This window comes from Serinus canaria, chromosome W, assembly GCF_022539315.1.
Source record: "Serinus canaria isolate serCan28SL12 chromosome W, serCan2020, whole genome shotgun sequence".
Taxonomy (NCBI): domain Eukaryota; kingdom Metazoa; phylum Chordata; class Aves; order Passeriformes; family Fringillidae; genus Serinus; species Serinus canaria.
Window position 1 is genome coordinate 15,739,402 of NC_066342.1, and position 25,743 is coordinate 15,765,144.

At 43.8% G+C, this 25,743-nt stretch overlaps 2 protein-coding genes across 3 annotated transcripts in view; one reads left to right on the top strand and one right to left on the bottom strand.

The window, feature by feature from the left end:
- LOC103824743 (ras GTPase-activating protein 1-like) overlaps positions 1 to 24,889 on the top strand; it is a 129,483-nt gene extending 104,594 nt beyond the window's left edge. Inside the window, exons 22-25 of the mRNA XM_050986341.1 lie at positions 4,760 to 4,848; positions 8,665 to 8,742; positions 10,063 to 10,197; positions 17,518 to 24,889. Of these exons, the coding sequence (XP_050842298.1) occupies positions 4,760 to 4,848; positions 8,665 to 8,742; positions 10,063 to 10,197; positions 17,518 to 17,601 (386 nt within the window). The 3' untranslated portion in view covers positions 17,602 to 24,889. The remainder of the gene's footprint in view (positions 1 to 4,759; positions 4,849 to 8,664; positions 8,743 to 10,062; positions 10,198 to 17,517) is intronic.
- Positions 1 to 25,743, bottom strand: part of LOC127060968 (uncharacterized) — a 1,003,595-nt gene that overhangs the window by 321,050 nt on the left and 656,802 nt on the right. The window lies entirely within an intron of this gene.

Consider the following 25,743-nt stretch of genomic DNA (forward strand, 5'->3'; position numbering starts at 1 on the left):
CATCCCCAGAAAGTATCTTTTAAATCAAGTACTGAATAGAAGCAGTGTGAGGAGGAAACCTGGTTCAGGATGGTATAAGGATCTGGGACCATGGAATGCCTGAGTTTAGCAGACTCATTATTCTCACGTCCTGCACCATTCTATAGGTTCCATCTGATTTCATAACTGACAGGATAGAAATGTTATAGGGAAACATAGCATACATACATACATGGCTCCAAAAGACCCGCCTTTAACAGGAACTCAATAACAGGCTGTAACCCCTTCCTTCCCCTGAAAGAGGGTATTACTTTTTAGACACCACTTGTCCTGGTTGCCTCAGAGTAATTTGGAGAGGCTCCATATCCAGTTTTCCATATTTCCCTGGGACTGACAACACTTCTGGGTTCATTTTAGCATAAGCTTTATCAGATAATTTACACAGTGTCACAACAGCCCTAGCCTCCCCATCAACCCTCACAACACTAACCCACATTCCCAACTGTTATAAATGACTCAAACCCCAAGTGGGAATGAGTTATAAAAGTTTTATTGAGAACTAATAAAAATAATTCACAAAGCAAAAGGGACAGCACTGGGAGCGTGGTCAGCCGCCAGAGGCTCATCCACAAAATGGCGGCTCCACCTTTTATACCCCTGGTGTTGCATCAGCCAAATACATATTCATAAGCAGTCATACATATTCAAACATCTATATCCCTGGCCCCTCCCAGAGTCTGCCAGTTGACTCTTCTTTGCCATCCATTGGTGGAGACCTTCGTGCAACTTGATTGGAGGTGAGGTGTTGTCATGCCAAGTCTCCCCAGTGACAAGCTTCCCCCATTCCTGGCTGCAAGGGGCATGTGTACACACCCTCCTTTCACACGTCTCTGACCACCTTGATGATCAGGGTTGTCTGGTGGCAACAATACAGAGGGGAGAAGAGAGGATTAAAGGGAGGACTAAAAGGGGTCCAAAAACAACCTACAACAAGAGTCACACATCAAAAGAACTTTAAACCTTAGCAAAGCTTCTTTTAACACACATATTATCCATTCCTCATATGTGAGAGCCAATTACCACACCACCCATCTATAACACAACTCAGTCATCAAATACCCTCCTAGCAAATGACAACCACAACTACGAACAGAAACTCATGCTTTTCAAACCCATCTCACACATTGACCAATAGTGGTTGAATAAAAAGCACTGGCTCATCTTTCCCACTTACTCCCTGAATTATCAAAAAAACCCTCTTTGGCATAAAATTCAAAGTAGACAGAGGCTCCTGTGTGTACTAGGAAACATTTCTTGGTTCAGACCCACTCCGCATGTTATCAAGGGCTCCAGTGTAGTGAGCCCCCAGTACAATAGGAGATCCTGGCACCCTTAACAATCCATATCTAATGTTGTCTTTTTTTTTTTTTTTTACAAATGGCACATTGATTAAAAACTGTGCCATTATCCTTGCCTGTACCTTTACCTTTTCCTCATCCCTTCTTACATATACCTGATGTGCCTTTCTAACCAACTCCTGCAAGGGCCCACTCTGCCACCTGTGCAACCCATGCTCCCATTGCCTGTGGGCTCTCACCCTCCCACAACTGCCAAACTCTGCAAAATCACTCACCTCCCTGGTGACCCAAACAAAATCCATTCTTAAATCAGGCCAGGCTTTGGTGACAGATTGTATCTCATGGTGTACACCAAAGACAGTCACCCTACCTTACACCGTACACCAAAGCCAGTCCATGTCCTGCTGCAGTGTCCAGATGCATCCCCTCAGCACACTTGTCCAAGTCCCTGGTCCACTCTCCCAACACCAGAAGCTCTGTAAAGCACCAGGTCCCAGCGGGTGGGCAGTGCCACAGGGACAGGCAGGTGGACAAGATGTCCTGCAACCTCATAGGGGGGCTGGAGGGCCACTACAGCCCCTGCCTGCAGGGTTGGCTGCATCAAGCGTCACCCAGTGCTGAGCCCTGGCTGCCCCACAGCTTTGGCCTGGCCCCACACCTCCCCACAGGCCCCCAGCCCATGCTCCTGGTCCCACACTTCTGTGCCTGGCACTCTTCACCATAGAGAAAACCCCCTAAGTCCTGAGTAGTAAGCAGACAAATACAAATCCTACACCCTGGCTCCATAATAACCAGGGAAGAGGTGGGGGGGTGTAGGAACAATACCTTCCTATCTTGGAACCTGAGACTACAAAAGACCTGCAGCAGGCCCTGTATTAGATTGCAAATTTTGAAGATAAGGCAGAGAACATCCTAATCCTCACTGCTTCTCAGTTCTTTTCTTATCATGTAGTATCCTACTGCTATTTTCCTTAACCACATTCCTCCACAATCCCCTTCAACCAATCCTTTCCCAAACCAACCCCATCTGTCCCCTGTTGCTGAGACCTCTTCTCAACTCCCCTTACTGCCCCCTCTGAGCATCCATCCCCTGTTTCTGAAACCCCTTCTTGACTCCCCTTATTGCCCCCTCTGGGCATCCATGTCCTTAACTACCTCTGGGAGAATGTGGAAACCATCTCAACATTCTCCCAAAGGACCCTTTGGAGGTATTTCAGGATCGTCATCCCTATAGTCGAGACCCTTTCTCAACTTTCCTTTACAACCCCTTCTAGGCATCCTGCCATGTTTTACTCCCCAAAGTTTCCATTGTACTCACCCATGAGATTTCCAGCAGTCCTTTCCTGTGGGCTCTTCACAGACCCCCCTGGTCAGCCTCTCATCTGTCTCCTGGCCAGTTTCAGGAATCCAATCAATTGCCCAGCGCTAGCCAGCGTCAACGGGAGCTGGTCACCTTAAAAGTGGGGGAGGTGCGCCTCCAGGTCTTTTTGCCATGTGCTGGTCCCAGATGTTGGAAGGATCCCGGACAAGAGCTCCCATCTTGTACAGAAAATCATGCTATGAAAAGCCAGTATCCATAAAGAAGACAGAGGAGTCCTGCTACTTTATTCGAATAAAGGGAGAAAGTCCACTGGTGCTCATGCCCATGGGGTTTTCTCTCTTGATGTTTTAGAGGACTCAGTCTCCTTTTATCCCAAACTCCCAGCTGCATGTTGCCCTCTTCCTTTCCCCATTGGCTGAGGTACTAGGAAAGTACAGCCTTCATGAACCGCCTATTACATATTTCCCCTTGAACCTGTCATTTTCCTCCCAAGTTCAGAAACTCAGGTTTGTGCAGACCCACTTGTCTGTTTCAGGAGTCAGACTGTCTGGGTTCTGTAACAAACGTGGCTTGAAGTTGGTAGAGACATTAAGACCCATTTCAAAGACATTAACACCCATGCCTTCACCCATGGAATTGTTTGTAAAGACATTAGCACACATCTTTCCTATAATTTCTTTATTATTTTTATAATCTTCAGATTATATTATTTTCTAATTTGGGGACTGCATTGAGACCACTGTGTCTTTAGCTGTAAATTAAGTTTTTATCCATAAATTTGTGTCATCCCTTTTAAGCTTGTCTGTAAGTGTTAGTCCTGTTTAGAAGTCCAGATAATATTCTTGACTTTCACTAAAGTAAGTTTATGGGCTTTATATAGGGTTGTTAGAGCTTTTAATATAAAAAACCCCCAAAAAACCAAACCAAAACAAACAAAGGGGTCTCTTTTTCTTTTGGAGCAAATTTTTTAACATACTTCCTTGCTATAATGGGGCAACCTGAGAAGCTGCATTTCACAATCCGAAGCTGTTTTGGAGCAGATTTTGCAACACCTTTGCTGATTGATGGGTTGTTAGTCTGCTGCTTGTCAACTCACAGGAGCTCATGCTCATCCTGGGCTTTGGAGAATTTCATAGTACCTTCACTGCTACTGCCTGCCCTGTGCCAAGGAGTGGCTGGACCTGCTCTCCAAGGGTTTTTCCAGCCGCCGCCCCCGGTTCAAGTCGTGCTGTGCCAAGGAGGGGTTGGACCTGCCCAAGGTTCCAGATGCACCATGCTGAGGAGGGATCGGACCTGCAGATGTTGGGAATTTTCTTTCAGTATTTTGGCAGCATCAGAGCCTTTTGGACAAAAATAGCTTTTTCTGGGTTTTGTTTTGTCCCTGTTCCCTGCTGGTTGTTGTTTTGGGGGAGGGTGTGTTCTGGAACCCCAGAGGTTCCAAACAACCATTGCTGTTTTGTTTTCCTTTGTTCTCTCTCGACTGTGTGGTCCACAGTAGCAGTAGGTGGCTTCTCTGCCATCTTCTCTTTGTCCTTTGGGCCATGTGGACTGCTACAGCGGCCACCATCTTGGGAGAAGGGGAGTTTCTCTGTCATCTTGTCTTTGTCCCCTGGGCCAATGGACTGCCACAGTGGCCTCCATCTTAGGAGGAGGAGGCTTCTCTGGTACCTTGTTTTCTCTGTTTCCAGTGGGAGCATGTGACTCAGAATCTTTGTATCTAGTGGTTATTGCTGTTATCTTTGTTGTTGCTATTTTATTTTTAGTAAACTGTTATTTTTTCACCTATATCTTCTCCCATTCATCTCTCCTTATTGATGAAAGCGGAGTGGTTAAAACTAAGGGGAGGTAACTCACTTTGGAGTCTTCACCCTATAAATTGTCCTAAATTAAGTGTCAGATATGCATATTGATGTTTATTGTGGACTTAATTACTAAAACACCAAAAGTTTACTTGATCATGAGAAATTTTTCACATGCAGTTCTCTTACAGCATTTAAAGTATTGAATTCCATGATAACAAATTGTGGAAGAGAATTTTCTTGTGACTACTGGAGGTTTTAAATTAAATGGTCAGTAACTTTCTACTTTGTATTCCTATCAGATTCTCCTTCCCCTACTGCTGCAAGAACACTGACTCTAGTTGCCAAGTCTGTGCAGAATTTAGCAAATCTGGTTGAATTTGGAGCTAAGGTAAATATAATTTTACTCAGAACGGTCTAGAAGATTGCCATGTTCATGTTAACAGAAACAGATTTTGTCTGTATTATTCTTATGCAAATCGTGATGTGTTACCTGAGTGTCTTATCAGCAAGGAGGCTTTATTCCTGCAATTTTTTTTTCTGTCCTCTTTAGCTGGAGCTCAACAGGGTATTGATTTAACCTAGTATGGCTAGTATGGCTGATTTAGAAAGAGGAGTCAATAATTTCAGAATGAGTCATCTAGAAACTTATGTGAATGATTTGGTACTTACCATAAAGATTTTCAGTCTGGAAGTATGAACAACAGCAGTGACATGCTAAAATAACGAATAAATTAATGGCCATGCTAGTCAGCATTATAGAGTGATGCAACCATATTTTTATGCTATGAGATCAGATAACTCAAACATTAATTTCAAATACAAGTGGAAGTATGTAAACTCTTTTTTTCTGTCTGTCGATGTCAAAAAGGGTAGTAGTCATACTCTAGTATTCATAGAATCATAGAATCATAGAATATTTCAAGTTGGAAGGGATCCATAATGATCATTAAGTCCAACTCCATGCTCCCTGCAGGACTACCTAAAAGTAAATCATATGACTAAGGGTATCACCCATATGGTCCTTGAAGTGATAGGCTTGGTGCCATGACTGCTTCCCTGGGGAGGCTGTACCAGTGACTCACCACCCTCTCAGTTAAGAATCTTTTCCGAAAGTCCAATCTGAACTACCTGTGACACAGCTTCATTCCATTTTCTCATGTCCTATTGGTAGCCACCAGAGAGGAGATCAGCATCTCACTGCTCCCCTTGAGAAAGTTGTAGACTATTATGAGTTCACCCCTCAGCCTTTTCTAAGCTGAACAAACCAAGTTACCTCAGCTGCTCTTGCCCTCAAGGTTTTTCAATGTCTTGGTTACCCTCCTCTGGACATACTCTAATAGTTTGATGTCCTTTTTATATTGAGGCACCCAAAACTGTATACAGTACTTCAGGTGGGACCATACCAGTTCAGAGCAGAGCAGGACAATCACCTCCCTTGACCAACAGGTGATGCTCTGCCTGATTAACCCCAGGACACGGTTGGCCCTCCTGGCTGCCAGGGCACTGCTGATTCATATTCAACTTGCCATCAACCAGGACCCCAGGTCCCTTTCTGTGGGACTGCTCTCCAACCTTTTGTCTCCCAATTTGTATGTATAGCAAAGATTACCCCATCCCAGGTGCAGAATCCAGCACCTGCCCTTGTTAAATTTTATATGCTTGGTGATTGCCCAGCTCTCTAGTCTATCCAGATCACTCTGTAAGGCCTCTCTACCCTTGATGGAGTCCACAGCTCCTCCTACTTTATCATCAGCAAACTTAATGTATGTTTGATTCCTATGTCCAGATCATTTATAAAAACATTAAGGACCACTGTTTCTAAAATTGAGCCCTGGGGAACCTCACTGATGACTGGCTGCCAGCCTGATTTCACAATAACCCTATTTACTATGATCCTTTGAGCCTGGCCCATTAGGCAATTGCTTTTGTAATGTATTATGGACTTTTCTAGCTGTGTGCTGGACATTTTATCCAGAAAGATACTGTGAGAGACAGTATCAAAAGCTTTGCTAAAATCCAAAATCACCATGTCTACTGTCTTCCCCTAGTCAAAAAGATGAGTGTTGGAGTTGGAAAAGTGGGAGAGGAGAGGCAGGCAGCCATGCCTCCACAAAGAAAACATTCATGTGATGATAAAATGAGTAAATTTTCTTTAGGAATGTTCATATCAAAAAGAAAACTGGGAAACACTAGAGTAGAAAGCTGTGATTAGAAAGAATCTATTCAAGAAGGATGAATCATTTGTCTGAAGTAGATGATGGGAGCCTTTTTGCATTTCCTTTGATTATTTCATGTTAAAATGGGGAAACATCTTTCAGTAATATTGGTATGTCTCTGTACAGAATCTTGAAATACATTGCACATCCATGTTCTTTTATATACTATGTGGCCAGGCCCAGAGAGTGGTGGTGAACAGTGCTGCATCCAGCTGGCGGCCAGTCACCAGTGGTACCCCTCAGGAGTCTGTACTGGGACCAGTTCGGTTTTTTATCTTCATTGATGACATGGATGAGGGGACTGAGTCTTTCATTAGTAAGTTTGCGGATGACATTAAGCCAGGATTGTGTGTTGATCTGTTGGAGGGAAGGAGGGCTCTGCAGAGAGACCTGGAATGGTTGGATGGATGGGCAGAGTAACAGGATGAAGTTCAATAAATCCAAGTGCCGAGTCCTGCATTTTGGCCTCAATAACCCCCTGCAATGCTATAGGCTGGGGACAGTGTACCTGGACAATGCTCAGGCGGAAAAAGACCTGGGGGTACTGGTCGACAGTTGGCTGAACATGAGCCAGCAGTGTGCCCTGGTGGCCAAGAAGGCCAATGGCATCCTGGGCTGTGTCAGGAATAGTGTGGCCAGCAGGAGCAGGGAGGTCACCCTTGCCCTATACTTGGCACTGGTGAGGCCGCACCTTGAGTACTGTGTCCAGTTCTGGGCCCCTCAGTTTAGGAAGGCTGTTGAGGCACTTGAGCGTGTCCAGAGGAAGGCAACTAGGTTGGTGAGTAGCTTAGAACACAAGCCCTGTGAGGAACGACTGAGGGAGCTGGGGTTGTTTCGCCCGGAGAACATGAGACTCAGAGGTGACTTTATCACTCTCTACAACTTCCTGAAAGGTGATTGTAGTCAGGTGGGGGTTGGTCTCTTTCACCAGACAGCAACCGACAGAAGAGGACACAGTCTCAAGCTGCATCAAGGGAAATATAGGTTGGAGATTAGGAAAAAGTTTTTTACAGAAAGGGTCATAAAGTTCTGGAATGGTCTGCCTGGGGAGGTGGTGGAATCACCATCCCTAGATGTGTTTAAGAAAAGACTGCATGTGGCACTCGGTGACATGGTTTAGTTGAGGTGTTAGGGCATGGGTTGGACTCAATGATCTTTAAGTTCTCTTCTAACCTAGTCATTCTGTGAATTCTGTAATAATACACTTTCAAATTGAGACCAATTAGGACTGAACTTCCAGCCTGGATATAGAGTATTTTAATTTAGAAACATGTTAACAACTACCAACCTTTGTCACACACACACACACACACACACACACAATCTCTTTCTTTACTTATTCTTTAGATTGGTGTTTTCTGTTGGTACAGCATTTTGAAACACCCCTTTTATTTGTACTTGTTCTCATACTGCTTGACATAATTTTGTAAATTAGTTTTACAAGTTTCCTTTAAAAGCCTCAGCTTTTACTAAACTTTCTATTGCATCACTAAAAGAATGCCAGCAACAATTGGCCTTTTCTGGTTCCCAAGTCACAACATGGTTGAACAATAAAAATCTGTTGACTTAAGTATAATGAAAGAAATTTCAGGCTGCCATTATAATGCCATTTGTCTGACACTCACAACTTGGAATGTACGCATTAATGAAAGAACAAAAAGGAGGGCAATTATGTCCTGATGTTGGTGCTGCTGATGTTACCTCTGAAAGTTTTTTCTTAATTTTATAGCTGCAATGAAAAAAGTTTATTTTCACTGTTTCAGAAATGTAACATTTCATGTCACAATGCATATATAAACAATTTCAGAATCCATCTGGTGCAGAAAAAAGTGTAATCTTTTGATTGGTTGTACACCAGTAATGATAAATTCACTTGAAAAAGATGACATTTGTTTTGCAGTGTCATTTGTCTTTGATTGCAATATGTTCAGGTATGACTGTTAAATCAGTATCAATTTGTTCTAATAAATACTTTTTAAAATTACCAGGAACCATATATGGAGGGGGTAAATCCATTTATCAAGAGCAACAAACATCGCATGATCATGTTTCTAGATGAACTTGGGGTAAGTGGTTTAAAAAGAGAAATTGCAAGTTGTATAGCAACATTGTGAGTTAAAATTCTTTATAGTCCTTGTTAACTAGTTCAAAAATGCATCAGTTTCCTCACAATTTTGAATGCTTGTTACTGAAATATTTTCCTTGTGCATGTTTAGGAACTGCAGAGTGCTGGCCTGTCACACAGAATTAAAACCAATCAAATGTCCGGTTAGAAAGTATTGTTGTAGACATGAGATCTATTTGAGCTTCTCCCCAAGGATTAGGTCTTTCAGACAAAAATACCAAACTTCTAAAAATATTTTAAAATCAAATGTTTAATTTGTCACATGATTTTGACCTGAGATTGAAAAAATTGAAGTTTTTAAAAATATTGTGTTCTATTTTAGTTACACATAACCAAATGTCTCACTGCATGAATTCTGGATATTGTAGTTTAAAAGAAAATAATAGTTTCAGTTCAATCTGAAACCATTACTATTTTGTGTATGATAGTTATAATGAGTTAGGAGCTCATGTATGTATATATGTTTATGTTTAAACCAATAATTTGTTGAAAAAAAAAGATGAAAGAAATATGACTATCTTATTATTCCTGAATTAATCCATTAAAAGTGACCTGGAAAACATCTTAGACCATTTTGATAATCTATAAGAATTACTGTTTTGAAGTGTGTCATTCAGATAGATTGCTATATGTCATCTTTTTATGGTTAAATGGCAACTTCTGCATATTATGATACACTTGTTTTTCTTTAAATGGTAGATAATGCATGAGGACTTGGAAAATTGTTGGGTTTTAAAGTAACTGATTCATCTACTGGTTTAATTACATTATTTTATTAGTGGATTTACCGACTTGATAGTTTGGGGATTTTTTGGTGTCCATTTTTGCTATTGGTATTGCCTGATTTAAATTTATAAAAAAACAAATAAAACAAAAAACATCTAATGGATGGATCCCCCTCATTTGGGGGGAAGATATGATATGAATCTCTTTTTCTCAGTATCTTTCTAGACAGCTCAGAGACAGCATAGCAGCATCAAACCCTCCTATTAGGAATAGGAATTGCTGTATATTCAATGATCTCTCTATGTGAAATGTGTAACCATAATTTAATTGTCTTCATAAAACAGATGATTGTGGAGAGGTGGAAATAAATAACTTTTATTAGATAACATGGACAGAAGACATAATTGTGAAGAAAAACGTGGTACTTGCTCGCAGTATCAAAACAACTGTTGGCGGGTGTGGGGAACTGTAATTTAATTTCTTTTATGCCTGGCTACTCACCATTCTAAATCTGTTCTCATAATTTTTGTTAAAGAATGTTCCTGAGCTTCCAGACACTACAGATTACTCTAGAACTGACTTATCTCGTTATCTGGCAGCCTTGCATGAGATGTGTGTGGCTCATTCAGATGAACTTCGGACACTTAGCAATGAGCGAGGTGTAATGCAGGTAAACTATAATTATTAACAAAAATCACACATAGAGATAGCATGTCTAGCTAAAGTTATTATTTAACATCGTGATTCCTTTGTAATTTTTTCTCTTCAGCAGTATGAGTGATAAATATGTACATTTCACCAGGAGGTTGCTAGTTGTAAAGGTAAAGAAGCTCAAGAATATGAACGAAGTATTTATACAGCAAATCCAAAGATGTTTTAAAGCAGTGGGTTGGGGATTTTTTGGTTAGTTTTTTGGTATTTTGTTTTGGTTTTTCTCTTTTGGGGTTTTGGGGGGTTTGTGTTGATTGTTTTAGTGGGTTTTTTTTTCACAGAATGACTAGGTTAGAAGAGAACTTAAAGATCATTGGGTCCAACCCATGCCCTACCACCTCAACTAAACCATGGCACTGAGTGCCACGTGCAGTCTTTTCTTAAACACATCTAGGGATGGTGACTCCACCACCTCCCCGGGAAGACAATTCCAGTACTTTATCACTCTTTCCGTAAAAAACTTTTTCCTAATATCCAACCTAAATTTCCCTTGGCGCAGCTTGAGACTGTGTCCTCTTCTTCTGTCAGTTGCTGTCTGGTGAAAGAGACCAACCCCCACCTGACTACAATCACCTTTCAGGAAGTTGTAGAGAGTAATAAGGTCTATTACGTTGGGTCATTGGTTGGAGACAGAAAAGACAGAACTCTCCGATGATCATGAGACAAACAACAAAGATTTATTATGGCCACCCCCTTAGCTAGGGGGTTCAAAATTCCCAGGTTTAGACAACTGATTGGTCGGGGTTTCAGCACCGCCCAGCTCTCTGGCCAGTGATGTGTCTGCATTCAGGGTTGAATGGGATTGGCTGGGGTTCCCTGCTTGGATTCAAATCCATCCTATCTTTACTTACCCAGGGACTTGTTTACTTCTAGGCTGGTCAAGTTTGGGGGTCTGTTATGGCCAAATTTATCTTTGCGGCTACAGGCCAGCTGCAGCCATGACAAAGGTCACCTCTGAGTCTCCTTTTCTCCAGGCTAAAGAACCCCAGCTCCCTCAGTCATTCCTCATAGGGCTTGTGTTCCAAGCCCCTCACCAGCCTTGTTGCCTTCCTCTGGATGCGCTCAATCGTCTCAATGTCCTTCCTAAACTGAGAGTCCTAGAACTGGACACAGTGCCAAGGTGCGCCCTCACCAGTGCCAAGTATAGGGCAAGGATGATTTCCCTGCTCCTGCTGGCCACACTATTCCTGATACAGGCCAGGATGCCATTGGCCTTCTTGGCCACCAAGGCACACTGCTGGCTCATGTTCAGCCAGCTGTCGACCAGTATCCCCAGGTCCCTTTCTGCCTGGCCACTGTCCAGCCACACTGTCCCCAGCCTATAGTGTTGCCGGGGATTACTGTGGCCAAAATGCAGGACTTGGCACTTGGACTCATTAAATGTCATCTTATTGGACTCTGCCCATCCATCCAACCATTCCAGGTCTCTCTGCAGAGTCCTTCTACCTTCCAACAGATCAACACATGCCCCCAGCTTAGTGTCATCTGCAAATTTACTAATGAAAGGCTCTGTACCCTCATCCATGTTGTCAATAAAAATATTGAACATAACTGGCCCCAGCACAGACCCCTGAGGGACACCACTGGTGACTGGCCTCCAGCTGGATGCAGCACCGTTCACCACCACTCTCTGGGCCTGGCCATTCAGCCAGTTCTTAACCCTGCAAAGAGTGCACCTGTCCAAGCCATGGGCTGCCAGCTTTTCCAGGAGTGTGCTGTAGGAGACAGTGTCAAAGGCCTTGCTAAAATCCAAATGGACAACATCCACAGCCTTCCCTGCATCTACCAGGCAGATCACCTGGTCATAAAAAGAGACCTGGTTGATCAAACATGACCTACCCCTCCTAAACCCATGCTGGCTAGGTCTGATACCCTGGCCATCCTCCAAGTGCTGCGTGATGGCACTCAATATAAACTGTTCCATTACCTTACCAGGTACTGAGGTTAGGCTAACTGGCCTATAATTAGCAGGATCCTCCTTCCCACCCTTTTTATAAATGGGCATCACATTGCCAGCTTCCAGTCATCTGGAACCTCACCAGCGAGCCAGGACTGTTAGTAAATGATGGAGAGCAGTTTCACAAGCTCATCTGCCAGCTTCCTCATCACCCTGGGATGGATCCCATCTGGTCCCATAGATTTATGAACATCCAAGTGGCTCAGCAGTTCTCTGACTACCTCCTCCTGGATAACAGGGTATTGCAGGAAAGCCATGACTCCTGAACAAGTGACCAATATGATCAAGCAGAAGCCATTTATTGTTTTCATTACACACGCTTTTATAGATCCTACAAACTACTAAGTACACACTTCTCGATTGGTGCCTTGGTGTTTTTGTCTTGCTCCCTCTGCCTCCATTTCTCAGTGTCCATGATTGGTTACTGTGCAGGCGTTTCACAGTCCTCTGTTATCTAGTTCTTGCGATCTTGGTATGCGGTTTCTCAGCTTCTTTGCTCCTATTTTAGCACAGTTTATGTCTTAGTAACTTTGATGAATTCCACAGTGCCCTGAGAAAATTCTGATAAGAACAGTTACAGATGGTATGGCTGGTGCACACTGAGGCCTAAGTTGTTCATATACATTGCTACAACAGGGAGACCATTCTGCTCCCTGACATCTACCAACCTAGGAGGACAGTTGTCCTGAGGACAAGCTGTCTTCCCACTAAAGACTAAGACAAAGAAGGCATTAAGCACTTCTGCCTTATCCTCATCTGCAGTTACCAAGTTCCCTCCTGCGTTCAGTAAAGAACAAAGGTTGATCTTACCCTTCCTTTTGCCATTAATATATTTGTAAAAACATTTTATTTTATCCTTTACATAAGTTGCCAAATTAAGTTAGAACTGAGCTTTGGCCTCCTTAATTTTTTTCCTACATGCCCTAGCAACACCTTTAAATACTTCCTTAGAGACCTGACCCTCCCTCCAAAGATGATACATCTTCTTTTTATTCCTTAGTTCCTTCAAAACTTCATTGCCCATCCAGGCTGGATTTTGCCTCATTGACTCATCTTTTGGCACACAGGGACAGTCTGTTCCTGTGCCCTCGAGATCTCTGTTTTGAAGCACACCCACCTTTCCTGGACTCCTTTGTTTTTAAGGGCTGCTTCCCAAGGAAATGTCTGAATAAGTCTCCTAAATAGGCCAAAGTCTTCTCTCTGGAAGTCCATTGTAAAAGTCTTATTGATGTTCCTCCTCATTTCACCAAATATTGAGAACTCTATAATTTCATGATCACTATGCCCCAAACGGCCTCCAACCACCACATCTCCCACCTGCCCATCTCTATTTGTGAACAACAGGTCTAACATAGTCCCTCCCCTGGTGGGCTCACTCACCAGCTGTGACAAAAAGTTGTCCTCCACACACTCTAAGAACTTCCTGGACTGCCTCTTGTCTGCTGTATTAAGTTCCCAGCAGATGTCTGATAGGTTAAAGTCACCTACAAGAACACAGGCTGGTGATCCTGAGACATTCTCCAGCTGCTTATAGAATACATTGCCCACCTCTTCTTCCTGGTTGGATAGACAATAACAGACTCCCAGTAGGATATCAGCCTTGTTGAGCTTCCCCTTAATTCTTACCCATAGGCATTCAACTTCATCATCACTAGTTTCAATACCCATGGCATCAAACGCCTCCCTAATATAAAGGGCCACCCCTCCACCTCTTCTCCCTTTCCTGTCTCTTCGGAAGAGCTTGTAGTCATCCAGTGCAGTGCTCCAGCTATGTGAATCATCCCACCACATTTCCGTGATGGCGACTACCTCATAGCTTTGCTGTTGCACTGTGGCTTCCAGCTCTTCTTGTTTGTTACCCATGCTGCATGCATTAGTATACATGCACCTCAGCTGGGCTGCTGATTTCACTGCTAACTCAGGTTACCACCCTTGGGCCTACTTCTAGACAGCCCAGCTGCATCCCTTTCCCCCTTCAAACTTATTTTAAAGCCGTCTCAATGAGTTCTGCCAGCTCATGAGCTAAAATCCTTCTGTCCTTAACAGAGAGATGGAGGCCATCCAGTTTCAGCAGACCAGATGCCATAAAAGTTGCCCCATGATCAAAGAACCCAAAATTCTGCCTATGACATCAACCCTTGAGCCACTTGTTGATAATGTGGGTTCTCCTATTCCTTTCATCATTTTTCTCTGCCACCAAAGGGACTGAGCAGAATACCTGTGCTCCTGCCCTATCAACCACTTGACCCAGTGACCTAAAGTCCTTTTTAATTGCCCTGATGTTCTTCTTTTCAGTCTCATCACTGCCAGCCTGGAGTATCAGCAGTGGGTAATAATCAGAGGGCTGAATCAGCCCAGGGAGTCTCTTGGTAGTATCCCTTACCTGGGCCCCAGGGAGGCAGCAGACCTCCCTGTGGGATGGGTCTGGTCAACATATGGGGCCCTCTGTTCCCCTCAGAAGGGAGTCATCCACTACAACTACCCTTCTTTTCTTCTTGATGTTAGAGGTGGTGATCCATCTGACAGATGAAGCATAATTGGGAGGTTCACTGGGCAGATCATTTTTTCTATGTCATCTGGCTGCCCCTCTAGATCCAGGGCCTCATACCTATTCTGAAGTGGCACCTGGGTATGTGATCGGGGTCAGAGGGAATTTTTATTACCTCCCTGAGGTAATAACCCATTTCCACTCCCCTTCATCTACTAGGTGTCCTCCTATTGCCTGACAATGAGAGGCATGGGAGTCCTCTGACTCCTGGTGGGCCTCCCTCAAGGATGGAAGGGCGGAACTCCACCAATCTGTTTCCTTTTCAGTTTCCCTAATACTCCTTAGTCTTTCAACTTCCTCCCTAAGCTCAGCCACCAGGGAAAGAGATCATTCATTAGTTTGGGGTTGGTTTTTTTTTTTTGGGGGGGGGGGTTTGTGGGTTTTTTTATTTGTTTGGTTTTGTTTTGTTTTTGTTCTTTTGGCTTTTTGTGGGGTTTTTTTCTTTAATTTTCAGGTGAAGTTTTTAGTTTCTAGAGGAAGGAAGCCTAAACTCAAGAAATTACTGTCTCCTGGCAGTCTCTAGTTTTAGGATCTCGCTCATCTAATTGAGAACTAAACAGCTAAATTTACTTTCCTTAACTTTCTAGCACTACTTCATTTCTGCTTCCTAATTTATTATGTTTGTAAACAATCATGGCAAACTTCTCTAGTAAATGCTATAAATGAGTGTTCTGTTCCAAATAATTAACTAGTGTACAGCTTTTATGAAAACTTCTTTTTAAGAGGAAAAAAATCTGCATGACTTCATGCATTGTCTCAAAAAGTAATATACTTGCCTATGGTCTACTAATTATGATGAACTTCAAGTTGCCAATCCTACTTATTGCACAGTAACATGTTTTGGTATGCTTGACTAGTGTACTGTGCTGTGCAGGAGATAATTTAAGTACTATTCTCTTTTTAATGCTAATGATTTGGGGACAGGGGCAGTTGTACTATGGAAAGCCTTTTGGTTTAGAGATGGTCTTCCTTACATTTAATCAGTATTAGCTCAAACTATTTAATGACTCATGTTGAAGATGCGGTTTTAAAAATAGTTGTTAATTGAATTGCTTCAAAATTATTTCTTGAAATCAGATTTCTTATTATTGTCATGGTTTGAAGACTGAGCTTCCTATATCCTGACTCTTTCAAGGCCTTAATTTAAACCCAAATAGATGATAAATCTATATTTCATCTCAGTAGATGTTTCTCAAATGTTGTATTGCACTAAATAGTTTATTTAGTTGTTGTTGCATTGGTGATGGGCAATTTCTACTGAGCATGTTGGGTAAAGTAATGGGTTTTCCCCCTCCCTTATCACATGGTCTCCCCCTCACACACCCTTCCTGTTATACACACCTGGTCTGTCCCATAGGTAATTTGCCCCTCCCCAATGGCATCCCATTGGCTCCAGTCCTCTCCCCCGCCCCCATCCCCTAGGGTATAAAACCTCCTGTGTGAGAGTTCCAACCCCTCTTTTTTACCTGGGGGACCCATCGCCTGTGTCCTGCCCCAAGCCAATAAACAGGATACTTGCACCCTCGTGGAGAAGAGCGCCTCTCGTCTTTTACCTCCGTCTATGCGGGTCCGTGTGGGCTAGAGTCTTAAGCTAGCCGGATTGGACTCATATAAGGCCCAGGAAAACCACAGATTACCGCACTCAAATAATGTATTTTTTTTGCAGTAATGTTTTTTTTAAATAAGGGTATTACTGGGAACACTTATGGCAATTTTGCAGATGGTGAAAATATATTTGTATTCAATTAGCTTTGGCAGAAGAAAGATCAAGGAATTTAAAATGAGATAACACTACATCATAGTTTAAGAACTACTAAAATTTGCTTCTTCAGGGGCATATGAGAGGAAAAAATCAATCATGTTCAAGTTCATAATTCACAGCTACTTCTAGTCTTTACAAAGCAAAGATGATGGCTAGACTGGCAAGTCAGGATAGTAGAAGATTTTAGTATTAAATATGTATTGCTCACAGATAAGGGAGAGAATTTCTTTCACAAGGCCTGCATCTGTAGCAGTTAAGGGTCATAAATGCGACACTGTTTTCTCAATACACTTATATTTCTACTTCAGAGGAGTAATTTCTCCTCATGTGTTTTCATAAAAAAACCTCCTGAATCTTTTTTCTTTTTTTCACCTATAAGTGCCCTAATGTTTATCATCAACCTGTTGTAGCTAAACACAGTTCTACTATAATGAAAAAGTTATTGAACTCCTGACAGTGCATTAGCAATACTATTTCTCAGCCTGTTTTGTATGTTCAGTTGCATTTGTTCAAGTTTAATGCCCAGGTTTTCAGAAAGTTAGAGGGTGCTTCTGCTTGTGCAGTAGTGAATTGTATTATCACCTTTTTTTTTTCCCCACCAGAGTTATTTTCATGTTCTTGGCCCAGTTCTGTACTTTCACATAGGAAAAATACCCAAGAATAGATTTTTGGTTTACAGGTTGTTATTAAGAGATAGAACTGTTTCATTTTCAAACTTTCAGGTTTAGTTGGCAAGACTTAATGGGTTTCCGTGGCTGCAGATAAATTGCATATTGCTGTTTTACAGTTGCCTTTTGAAGTAATGTCTTAGTGACTGTGAAACTGGAGCTGGGGAGAGGGGGTGTGGGGGCTGTGGATTTAAATATATTTTAAACCACCTAATTCTAAGTCTGGTAGGGTAATGTTGAAGATGTTTCTCAAGCAAGATGGGTGTTGGTTTTTCTAGTTGCTAATGTAGGGTTGTACTGGGGTTTTTTGTTGTTTGTGTGTTTTTTTGTATTTTTTTCTACAGCATGTTCTTAAGAAGCTGTTGGCTATTACAGAACTGCTTCAACAAAAACAACATCAATATTCATTGTCTAATAACATCAGGTAGCAGCCTTCTACCTGAATTCTGCATGGATCCAGCATGTCTAACATGGCAACTTACACAGGTATCACTTTTTTTGCTCTTGCCAAAAATCACACACCCTGTCACGTTCCCAGTGATGTGTGAACTATGCAAAAAAGAAAACAAAGATTCTGTTAGCAAATGATTGAACCAGCAGCTCTTTAAGCTATCTGTGCAGGATATTTGCACTTTTTTCCACTTGGAACCAGTTTTTACAGCCTCTGAGCCTTGGTGTACAGTTTACCTTTTGCAAAGAAAATGCTGTGACTGTAGTAACTTTGAAAATTATTTTGAACACCTGTGTCCTGGGGTGACTTTATGATGATTGTATCCCCATTGGTCTGTTTAGCCCATGAATAAGTTTTGCACCTTTAAGACTAGTTCTGAGAGGGAAGGGGGGGGGGAAAGAGAGAAGCATGCAGTTTGTTTTCAGAAACTGCACTCACTCCTCCACATTCCTCCACATTCCTGCTCCTGGTCTGTGTTGTCTACAGACAGACAGACACCAGGACAGAGCTCTCTTTTGCTTTTTAGCTAGTTTTTAGCTAGCTGAGGCAGAGAAGTTCCCTAGACTCTAGTGTTTCTTTTTCTTGGAACTGTTTAAACCTGCTCTGGACTGAACACCCAGAAGAGCACCATCAGCTCACACCTGTGGCCCCCCAGGGCCTGGCCTGGGCTGTAGCATTTCCAGCGCTGGAGGGACTGATAGACTGAGTGAGCCGAGCTACAGCCCATGAAGTGGATTTCTTCAGTTTGTCATCTCTTTGGTTTTATTGTTTAATATTTTTGTGGTTTTTTTTTTTGTGCTGGTGAATGCTTTGCTTGTCAAATAAAGTTTTTTCCACTTTTCTCCAAGGAAATCTTTTCCTGATCCAGTTGGGGGAGGAGCCACTTGAATTTGCTTTCTAGAGGAACCCCTTTGCAGGTTTTCTCCCAAATTTGCCCTAAACCAGGACAACCTGCAAATGCCAAAGTTCTTCTGTCTTGTTGGAAAAGAATTACCAACCGACAAGGAAAGATAGGCATTATTTTTACAGCTACATCTAACTGCATAACATTTCTTACAGTAATTTCTGAGTGGTTACAATTTTTATGATTTTGACTTTTTCAACCACTTAAACATGTATTTACAGTTTCCAGATTTTGACGGTTATGGTAAGAACAATCTTTCCTATATACTTTTTATACCATGCTCTTTCTCTTGCTGGAATCATGTCAAAAGAATATGCAGAACGGATCTTGTCAGCTTTATTCTTAATGTGCCACAGATTCAGTCTAAATAATTCTTCCTTCAAGGATTGTGTATCCATCCAAGCAAATCACAATGCTTTTTTAAAATGATTACAAAAGGGCACAATAAGAATTTAGTAAATTTATTATCACTCTATCAGACATGCATGCATCTATTACACCGTTTTATACCATATATTGATTGGGCTTGTGTGTAATGTAAGGCTACCATGAATGTTATTTTTAAACTTGAAAAATAAGTTTTAAAATAATCAAGCTGCCAATAGATTCTCCATAGAAACTAAGTTTGTGTTCAAGTAATAGAGCACTGTAAAAATGAAATTTGGATAACAGATATGGTTACCTATTTATCTACTGCATATAAAATGCATTGATAAAACTGACTGTAGGTAAAGTTGCATTTAGGTATATGTTGTGGTTTGATGTTGCGGTGTGATGTCATAGTTTGTCTCAGGTATCCCGATCCTTCCCAGATGCCAATCACCTCTCCTTTCCCCCACCCTGACCCCTACTGAGTGCTGTCTGTCAATCCTGACATTCTAGAAGGGCATCGAGTGATTGGCAGAGGTCAAAGGATGCCTGGCATCCCTGGGGGACCATTGGCCCACCCAGGTGCCCTTTCACCTGATACCTACCCGCCCTGCACCTGGTTGGTAGGATCTCTACCCCTTCTTGCCCCCTCTCCCCGGGGTTAAAAGAGCCAGCAACCACGCAGTTCGAGAGGTTCTCTTAGAGCTGTTATGGAATTCAGAAGCTTGCGTGTCAGAATAAAACTCTGGATCAAAACCCTCTAACAGAATCCAACTCCTTTTGCTTCACCTTGCCTTCAAGCATCTCCAACAGAGGTAAACCGGAGCTCTGCATGTCTGGACTTGTCTCTAGCGTCCAGCTGCAGCATCCAGCTTAGCCAGAGGTGTCTCTGAGGTGAAAACACCGCAGTTGCCGCCTTTTGGTCAAGCAGCAGAGGCTAGTCAAGCCCGGACACGTCCCATCCGGCTATATTGGTAATTATTCCAATATACTGGCGCCCAATGTGGGGCTGCTCCGATCCTGCAGCCCTGAGAAGACACTCCGGAGCTCCCAGAACCTCAAGAGAGACCATGCAGAGACTTTAAAGCAGCTTAGTGTCCACTGGAAGAGCTTTGACGACATAGACTTGGGGACTTATCCCACAGAAGCCTCGGGGACGTTCTGTGCCTCTGGAAAGTGCAGCTCCTTTTTGGTGAGCGAATTTCGAGAGGGGAATAGGGTAGCTCCTCCTGCCTGAGGGGTCCTATTCAGGTGAAGAGAAAAAACCCTGCCGGACCACAACACCGACAGCACCGTTTTCGGGTGAGTATATCTGCTCCATAAAGGAGTAGAAGCTCAAATACAGTATCTGCTGAGAGATCTCTTCTTTTTTGGTCTTTTTCAGAGCACATAAAGGCTGCGTAGCCCCATGGGGCGAGACTGATAGTGCGTTAAACATAGGCCATAGCGGCGTGGCACCGCTAAATTTTAGAACTTGCGCAGCAGCAAGTTTGCACCATGGCACCGGCTCAGAGGAGCGGGGGGGCTCTCTCTCTGCCCCTTAACTTTGCAGCGGCGTGGCGCCGGCTTGGCTTTCGGGCTTTCCTGCGCCGGCGGGGGGGCTCTTGGCTCGGCTTTCGGGCTTTCTCGGTGCGGGGCAGCTCCAGTTTCGGCTTTGCCGTGCGGCGCGGGTGGGGGGCTCTGTCTCTCCCCCAGCGCTGCGTGGCGAGTTCTGATTCCATGCCACTGCCAACGGCACTTTTAAAATCAGCAAGGACTGCTGCGCTGTTTAGGGTTAAAAGTCTGCATGTCTTCACTTCTTAACCGCGGTTTTTGGAAATCAGTAGCTATTTGGTTTTGTTTTCGGTCGGCGGGAGATTGTGCTGTGCCTTTTACATCTAAAATGCACTCTAAGCTAAGCACAGCACAAAAAGGAGTGTATTATCAGATTGTTGGAATTTTAGTTAGTGGAAATGTAACGTTTTCTAAGGGAAAATTGAAACAGTTTTTAAAGTGGGTTTTTCTACTCTTCCCACAAATTTCTCCTGAACAAGTCTACAATATCCAATTCTGGGACAAAGCAGGGCATGAATTGATAACCTTGGGAAAGTCTGGGCACACGTCCTCAGCTAAATTTGTGTTTTGGAGTTTACAAGTTCGATCAGTCTTACTCAAGCAAAGGGAAGTGGAGAAAAAGCCAAATGAGAAATGTACCTCTGCTCTTCCTGTTTCTCCCCCCCCCCCCAGCCCTGAACCCTGTACCCCAAAACTTGGTATTTTAAAGAGAGCAGACTCTGCTCATGCCCAGGGAAGCCGGCTCCCTGAGCACCTTAAAATGCCTGAGTTCCCCTGTCCAAAAAGTTCTGGCCAGACCGCGTGGAATTGTCCCCAAACCCCTGTGTCCCCTGCTCAGAAACCCAGAGCACATGTTAGCTTTTCGGAGAGCAGTGACCCCCAAAATGGCTCCCAGACCCCAGGGGGCCAAGAAAATGGAGGATGCCACGTGGCACCATGCCATACCTGGTCTCCTTCTTCCCATGATTCCCCTAAGCATCCCAAAAATCCTTCCCCATCCCCCACCCCTCCTGATCTTCGTGACACCTTCCCTCCCCCCACCTTACCTGCCACTTCCTCATCTCTGCCCCTCTACCCCTCCCTGGGGATGTCTGCCGACGTGATGTCACCAGGCATCCCTGCCCCCTGCCAGCTCCCATCCCGCGCCCTGTTCCCACGGTATCCCCACCCCCTGCCCGGGTTCCCACAGTGGGGGCATGCCCACTGCTTGTCCCCATAGCTGCACCTGCGATCCCAATGCTTCCAATTCAAAGGATACGGAGCAGGGAACCGCAAACCCAATACAGGGTCCCACTTTCTCATTCCCCCCTGTTACATATCAGCATGCAGGGCAAGGGGGAGGAGCCCCAACTGCTGACTGGAAAGCTTTTGGATGAGAAATTATGAGAGAAATCTGCAAAGCACACAAAGAGTATGGCTGACTTAGCCCATACTTCTGTGGCCTTTTAAATTCCGAACTGGGTAGTCCCACATGATTTAAAAAAGCTTTTTTCGTGCCTCATGACCTCTACAGAATTCAAATTGTAGGAATTGGCGTTGAAACAACTGCTAAAGGAGGCTCTCCCAGACTTGCATGCTGATCCAAACACAGCAAAAGATACCAGTGGCATGCCAATTACCATTGAGCATCTCTCTGGTGAGGGCCAGTGGTCTTTAGCCCTGATCCAGGCTGCTGTAATTCCTGTAAAAGCACTTGACAGAGGCAAAGATGCTGCTGAAAAAGCCTTCTTTACCCTCCAACCTGAAGACCCATCCAAGCCATATAGTAAGATCAAGCAGCTACCATCAGAGCCTTTTTTGAAATTTGTAGAAAGGTTAACTAGAGCTATTGAAATCCAAGTTAAAAAAGAGAATGCAAGGAAAGAGGTTTTAGAGGAAATGGCATTTACAAATACCAATGAACAGTGTCGAGCAGCAATTTTAAGCTTACCTCTAGAACCGCCCCCCTTCACTAAAAGATATGCTTCTAGTCTGTAACAGGAAAGTGCCTCTGATGAGTGTAGCTGAAGACACCAGACCAAAGCTGCTGCCAAGACCACCACAGTGAATTGCCGTTGCCAGCCCTGCACCCATTCCCTCAGCACAGCGGCACACTGGGCAGCAGCGAAGACCAGCAATGGCTGACCCCACAAAGCCATGACTGCTTTGCAACAATCTTGGGCACTGGAGTAACCAGTGTCCCCTGAAAAAGCAATTTGATGAATTTAAAAATAGCAGGGGAGGAGAACTACAAAAGGGTCAACAACAACAAAAAAACTGAATGGGGAGCGCCGGCCTGCCAGGTGCTCAGACACAAAAAGAGTAGGCCAAGGGAATGAGGGAAACAAAATAAACCAAGCGCGCGGTAACATCCCTATTTCTCTAAGTGAATCAGATGCTTCAAGGACCACTTTTGCTGATCCAGTATCAGATGTGACACCAAATAACCTTTGCTCTAACTTAAGCGAACCTGTTCTAACCCCTATTTCTGTCAATGAGCCTTTCAGGTTGCAGCTGACAGAACCACTACACCTGAAAGACACTGACTGGCATTTTGTCTCCATAAACCCACAACAGCAGGGTACTTGGCACCAAAATCACTGTAAGTACATCCTCATTGGGGACACCAAACACACACCACAAGAGATAGAAATTGCTCCAGGAATGACAACATCAGACCCTGAGTAATTCGTTCTCAGGCTGCACTGTTTCCACCCACCCCTCTTTCTTCCCAAAGGACAAATCGTTGCACAAGCCATCCTAGTGCCGAGTTTATGTGAAGGCAACTCAAGTTACCTTGAAAAACAAGGGCCCACAGTCGCCCAGGTCCAAGCTATTGATAGGACAAACCCAAAATCTCGTGTAATGTCAGTGGGGGAGGGGAGTCAAAGTGCATTGAGATGCTCATAGACATGGGTGCAGACTGCACAGTGATCCCAGCACAGGACTGGCCAGCACATTGGCCTTTGCAAAACCTGGCTGGTCACATTCGAGGTGTAGGGGGCATGCAATTGGCAAGGCAATCCAAGAGCATCGTCCAAATTGAGGGGCCAAATGGACAATTAGCAAATATATGTCCGTTTGTGTTAGATTATCCAGAACCATTGTTAGGGAGAGATTTAATGGCCCACTGGGGAGTCACAATTGATATTCCAGACTCCACAGGATTTTTGGGCAGCGGTCACTGAAAAGCACCCTACCCAAAAACTGAATTGGAAGACAGACACACCAGTTTGGGTAGCACAGTGGCCGCTCAGTAAACAGAAACTGAAGGCGCTCAAGGAGCTAGTAGAAGAGCAACTGAAAAAGGGTCACATTGTGGAGACCATGTGCCCGTGGAACTCTCCAGTGTTTGTCATCCAGAAGGCTGAAAAAAAAGAGATGGCGGCTCCTCCATGACCTCCGACAAATTAATGATTTCATTGAAGATATGGGCTCTCTCCAACCTGGTATGCCATCCCCAGCGATGCTTCCCCAAGACTGGAAATTGGCTGTTAATAATATGAAAGATTGTTTTTTCCAAATTCCCCTACATATAGACAATGCACCGCATTTCACATTCTCAGTCCCTACCATCAACATGGAAGCCCCGATGAAAAGGTACTATTGGAAAGTTCTTCCTCAGGGACTAAAAGTCTTGCCATTGATCTGCCAGTGGTATGTCTCTTCCCTGCTGTCCCCTGTGCGTGCAGCCGCAGAAAAGGCCATCATCTATCATTATATAGATGATATCCTTGTGTGTGCCCCCAATGATGATTTACTCACCCACGCACTTGGCCTAATGATCGATGCATTGATTGTTGCAGGGTTCGAGCTCCAGGAAAGGAAAATTCAAAAGATGCCACCTTGGACGTATTTGGGCTTAGAAATTTGAAATAGGACCATTGTTCCTCAAAAATTAGAAATCAAAACGAAGATCAAGACCCTTGTGTCCTAGGGTGACTGTTATTCCCATTTGTGTGTGTAATTTATGATGGATATTATGTTCTGTGCCTTTAAGACTGGCAGAGTGAAAGTTTTGTTTTGGGCCTCTTATCAGCCACTCGGTGAGACATACAGATAGCACCAGGACTTAGTGCTGCTTTTTTTGCTTTTTGCCCTGCTTTTTGCCTTTGCTCTTGCTTCTGCTTTGCTTCTGCTTTGCTTGCTCTTGCTTTTTTCCCCCTCTTCTCATTAGTTAATTTAGCTAAACAGTCCAAATTCCTTTCTGGACTGCTTTCCCTGTGTGGACCTGCCGAACCCGCTCCGGACTGGGATTTTGGAAACACCGTGAGTTTGCACCCTGTGGCCTGCAGCAGCTGCCCCAGCGCCGGAGGGACTGATAGCGACCACACCCAGGAGAGACTTTCTGAATTTGTCATCTTTTTCAGAGTGGTGAAGGAGTGGTGTCATCCAGTATTGTTCATTTTGTGTGCCGGGGGGTGCTGTGCTTGTCAAATAAACAGGTTCTTTCCACCTCTCTCAGAGGAATTCTTCCAGAACTGGTTGAGGGGAGGGGCTGTGTGGGTTTCTTGTTTGGAGAAGCCCTTTTTGGGGATTCTCTCCCAAATTTGCCCTAAACCAGGACAAATGTCCACAAATTGTGCAGGTCTTTAAATTGGGTAAGGCCCTGGCTAGGTCTGACTGACGAAGACCTTGCCCCTCTTTTTCAATTTATTGAAAGGGGGAGAGGACCCGACTTCTCCTAGGGCTATTACCCCAGAGGCACAGAAAGCTCTAGAAAAAGTTCAGACAGCACTGTCCACAAGACAGGCCAACCAATGTCGGCCTGACCTGCCATTCAAATTTATCATCTCAGGTAAGTTGCCACACCACCATGGAATCATCTTCCAGTGGGAGGAAAAACAAACACCTAAGGCAAAGGAAACACCTAAAAAGGGCCAAGACCAGAGGGACCCTCTCTTGATCATAGAGTGGGTTTTCCTGAGTCACCAAAGGTCCAAGAGAATGACAAAGTCCCAAGAGCTAGTAGCAGAACTGATCCGGAAAGCTAGGACTCAGATCAGGGAGCTGGCAGGATGTGACTTTGAGTGCATTCACATTCCAATCGAGTTAAAATCGGGCCAAAATACTAAGAAAATATTGGAACAATTGCTTTGGGAAAATGAAGCGTTGCAGTTTCCTCTAGATTCCTACTCAGGACAAATTTCTGTCCATTGGCCTGCCCACAAAATTTTTGAACAAGAAGTTCAATTTACTCTGAAATTGAGAAGTGTTCAAAGTAAGAGACCTTTAAGGAAGGCTCTGACTGTCTTTACAGACGCATCTGGGAGATCCCACAAGTCCGTTATGACTTGGAAGGATCCTCAAACC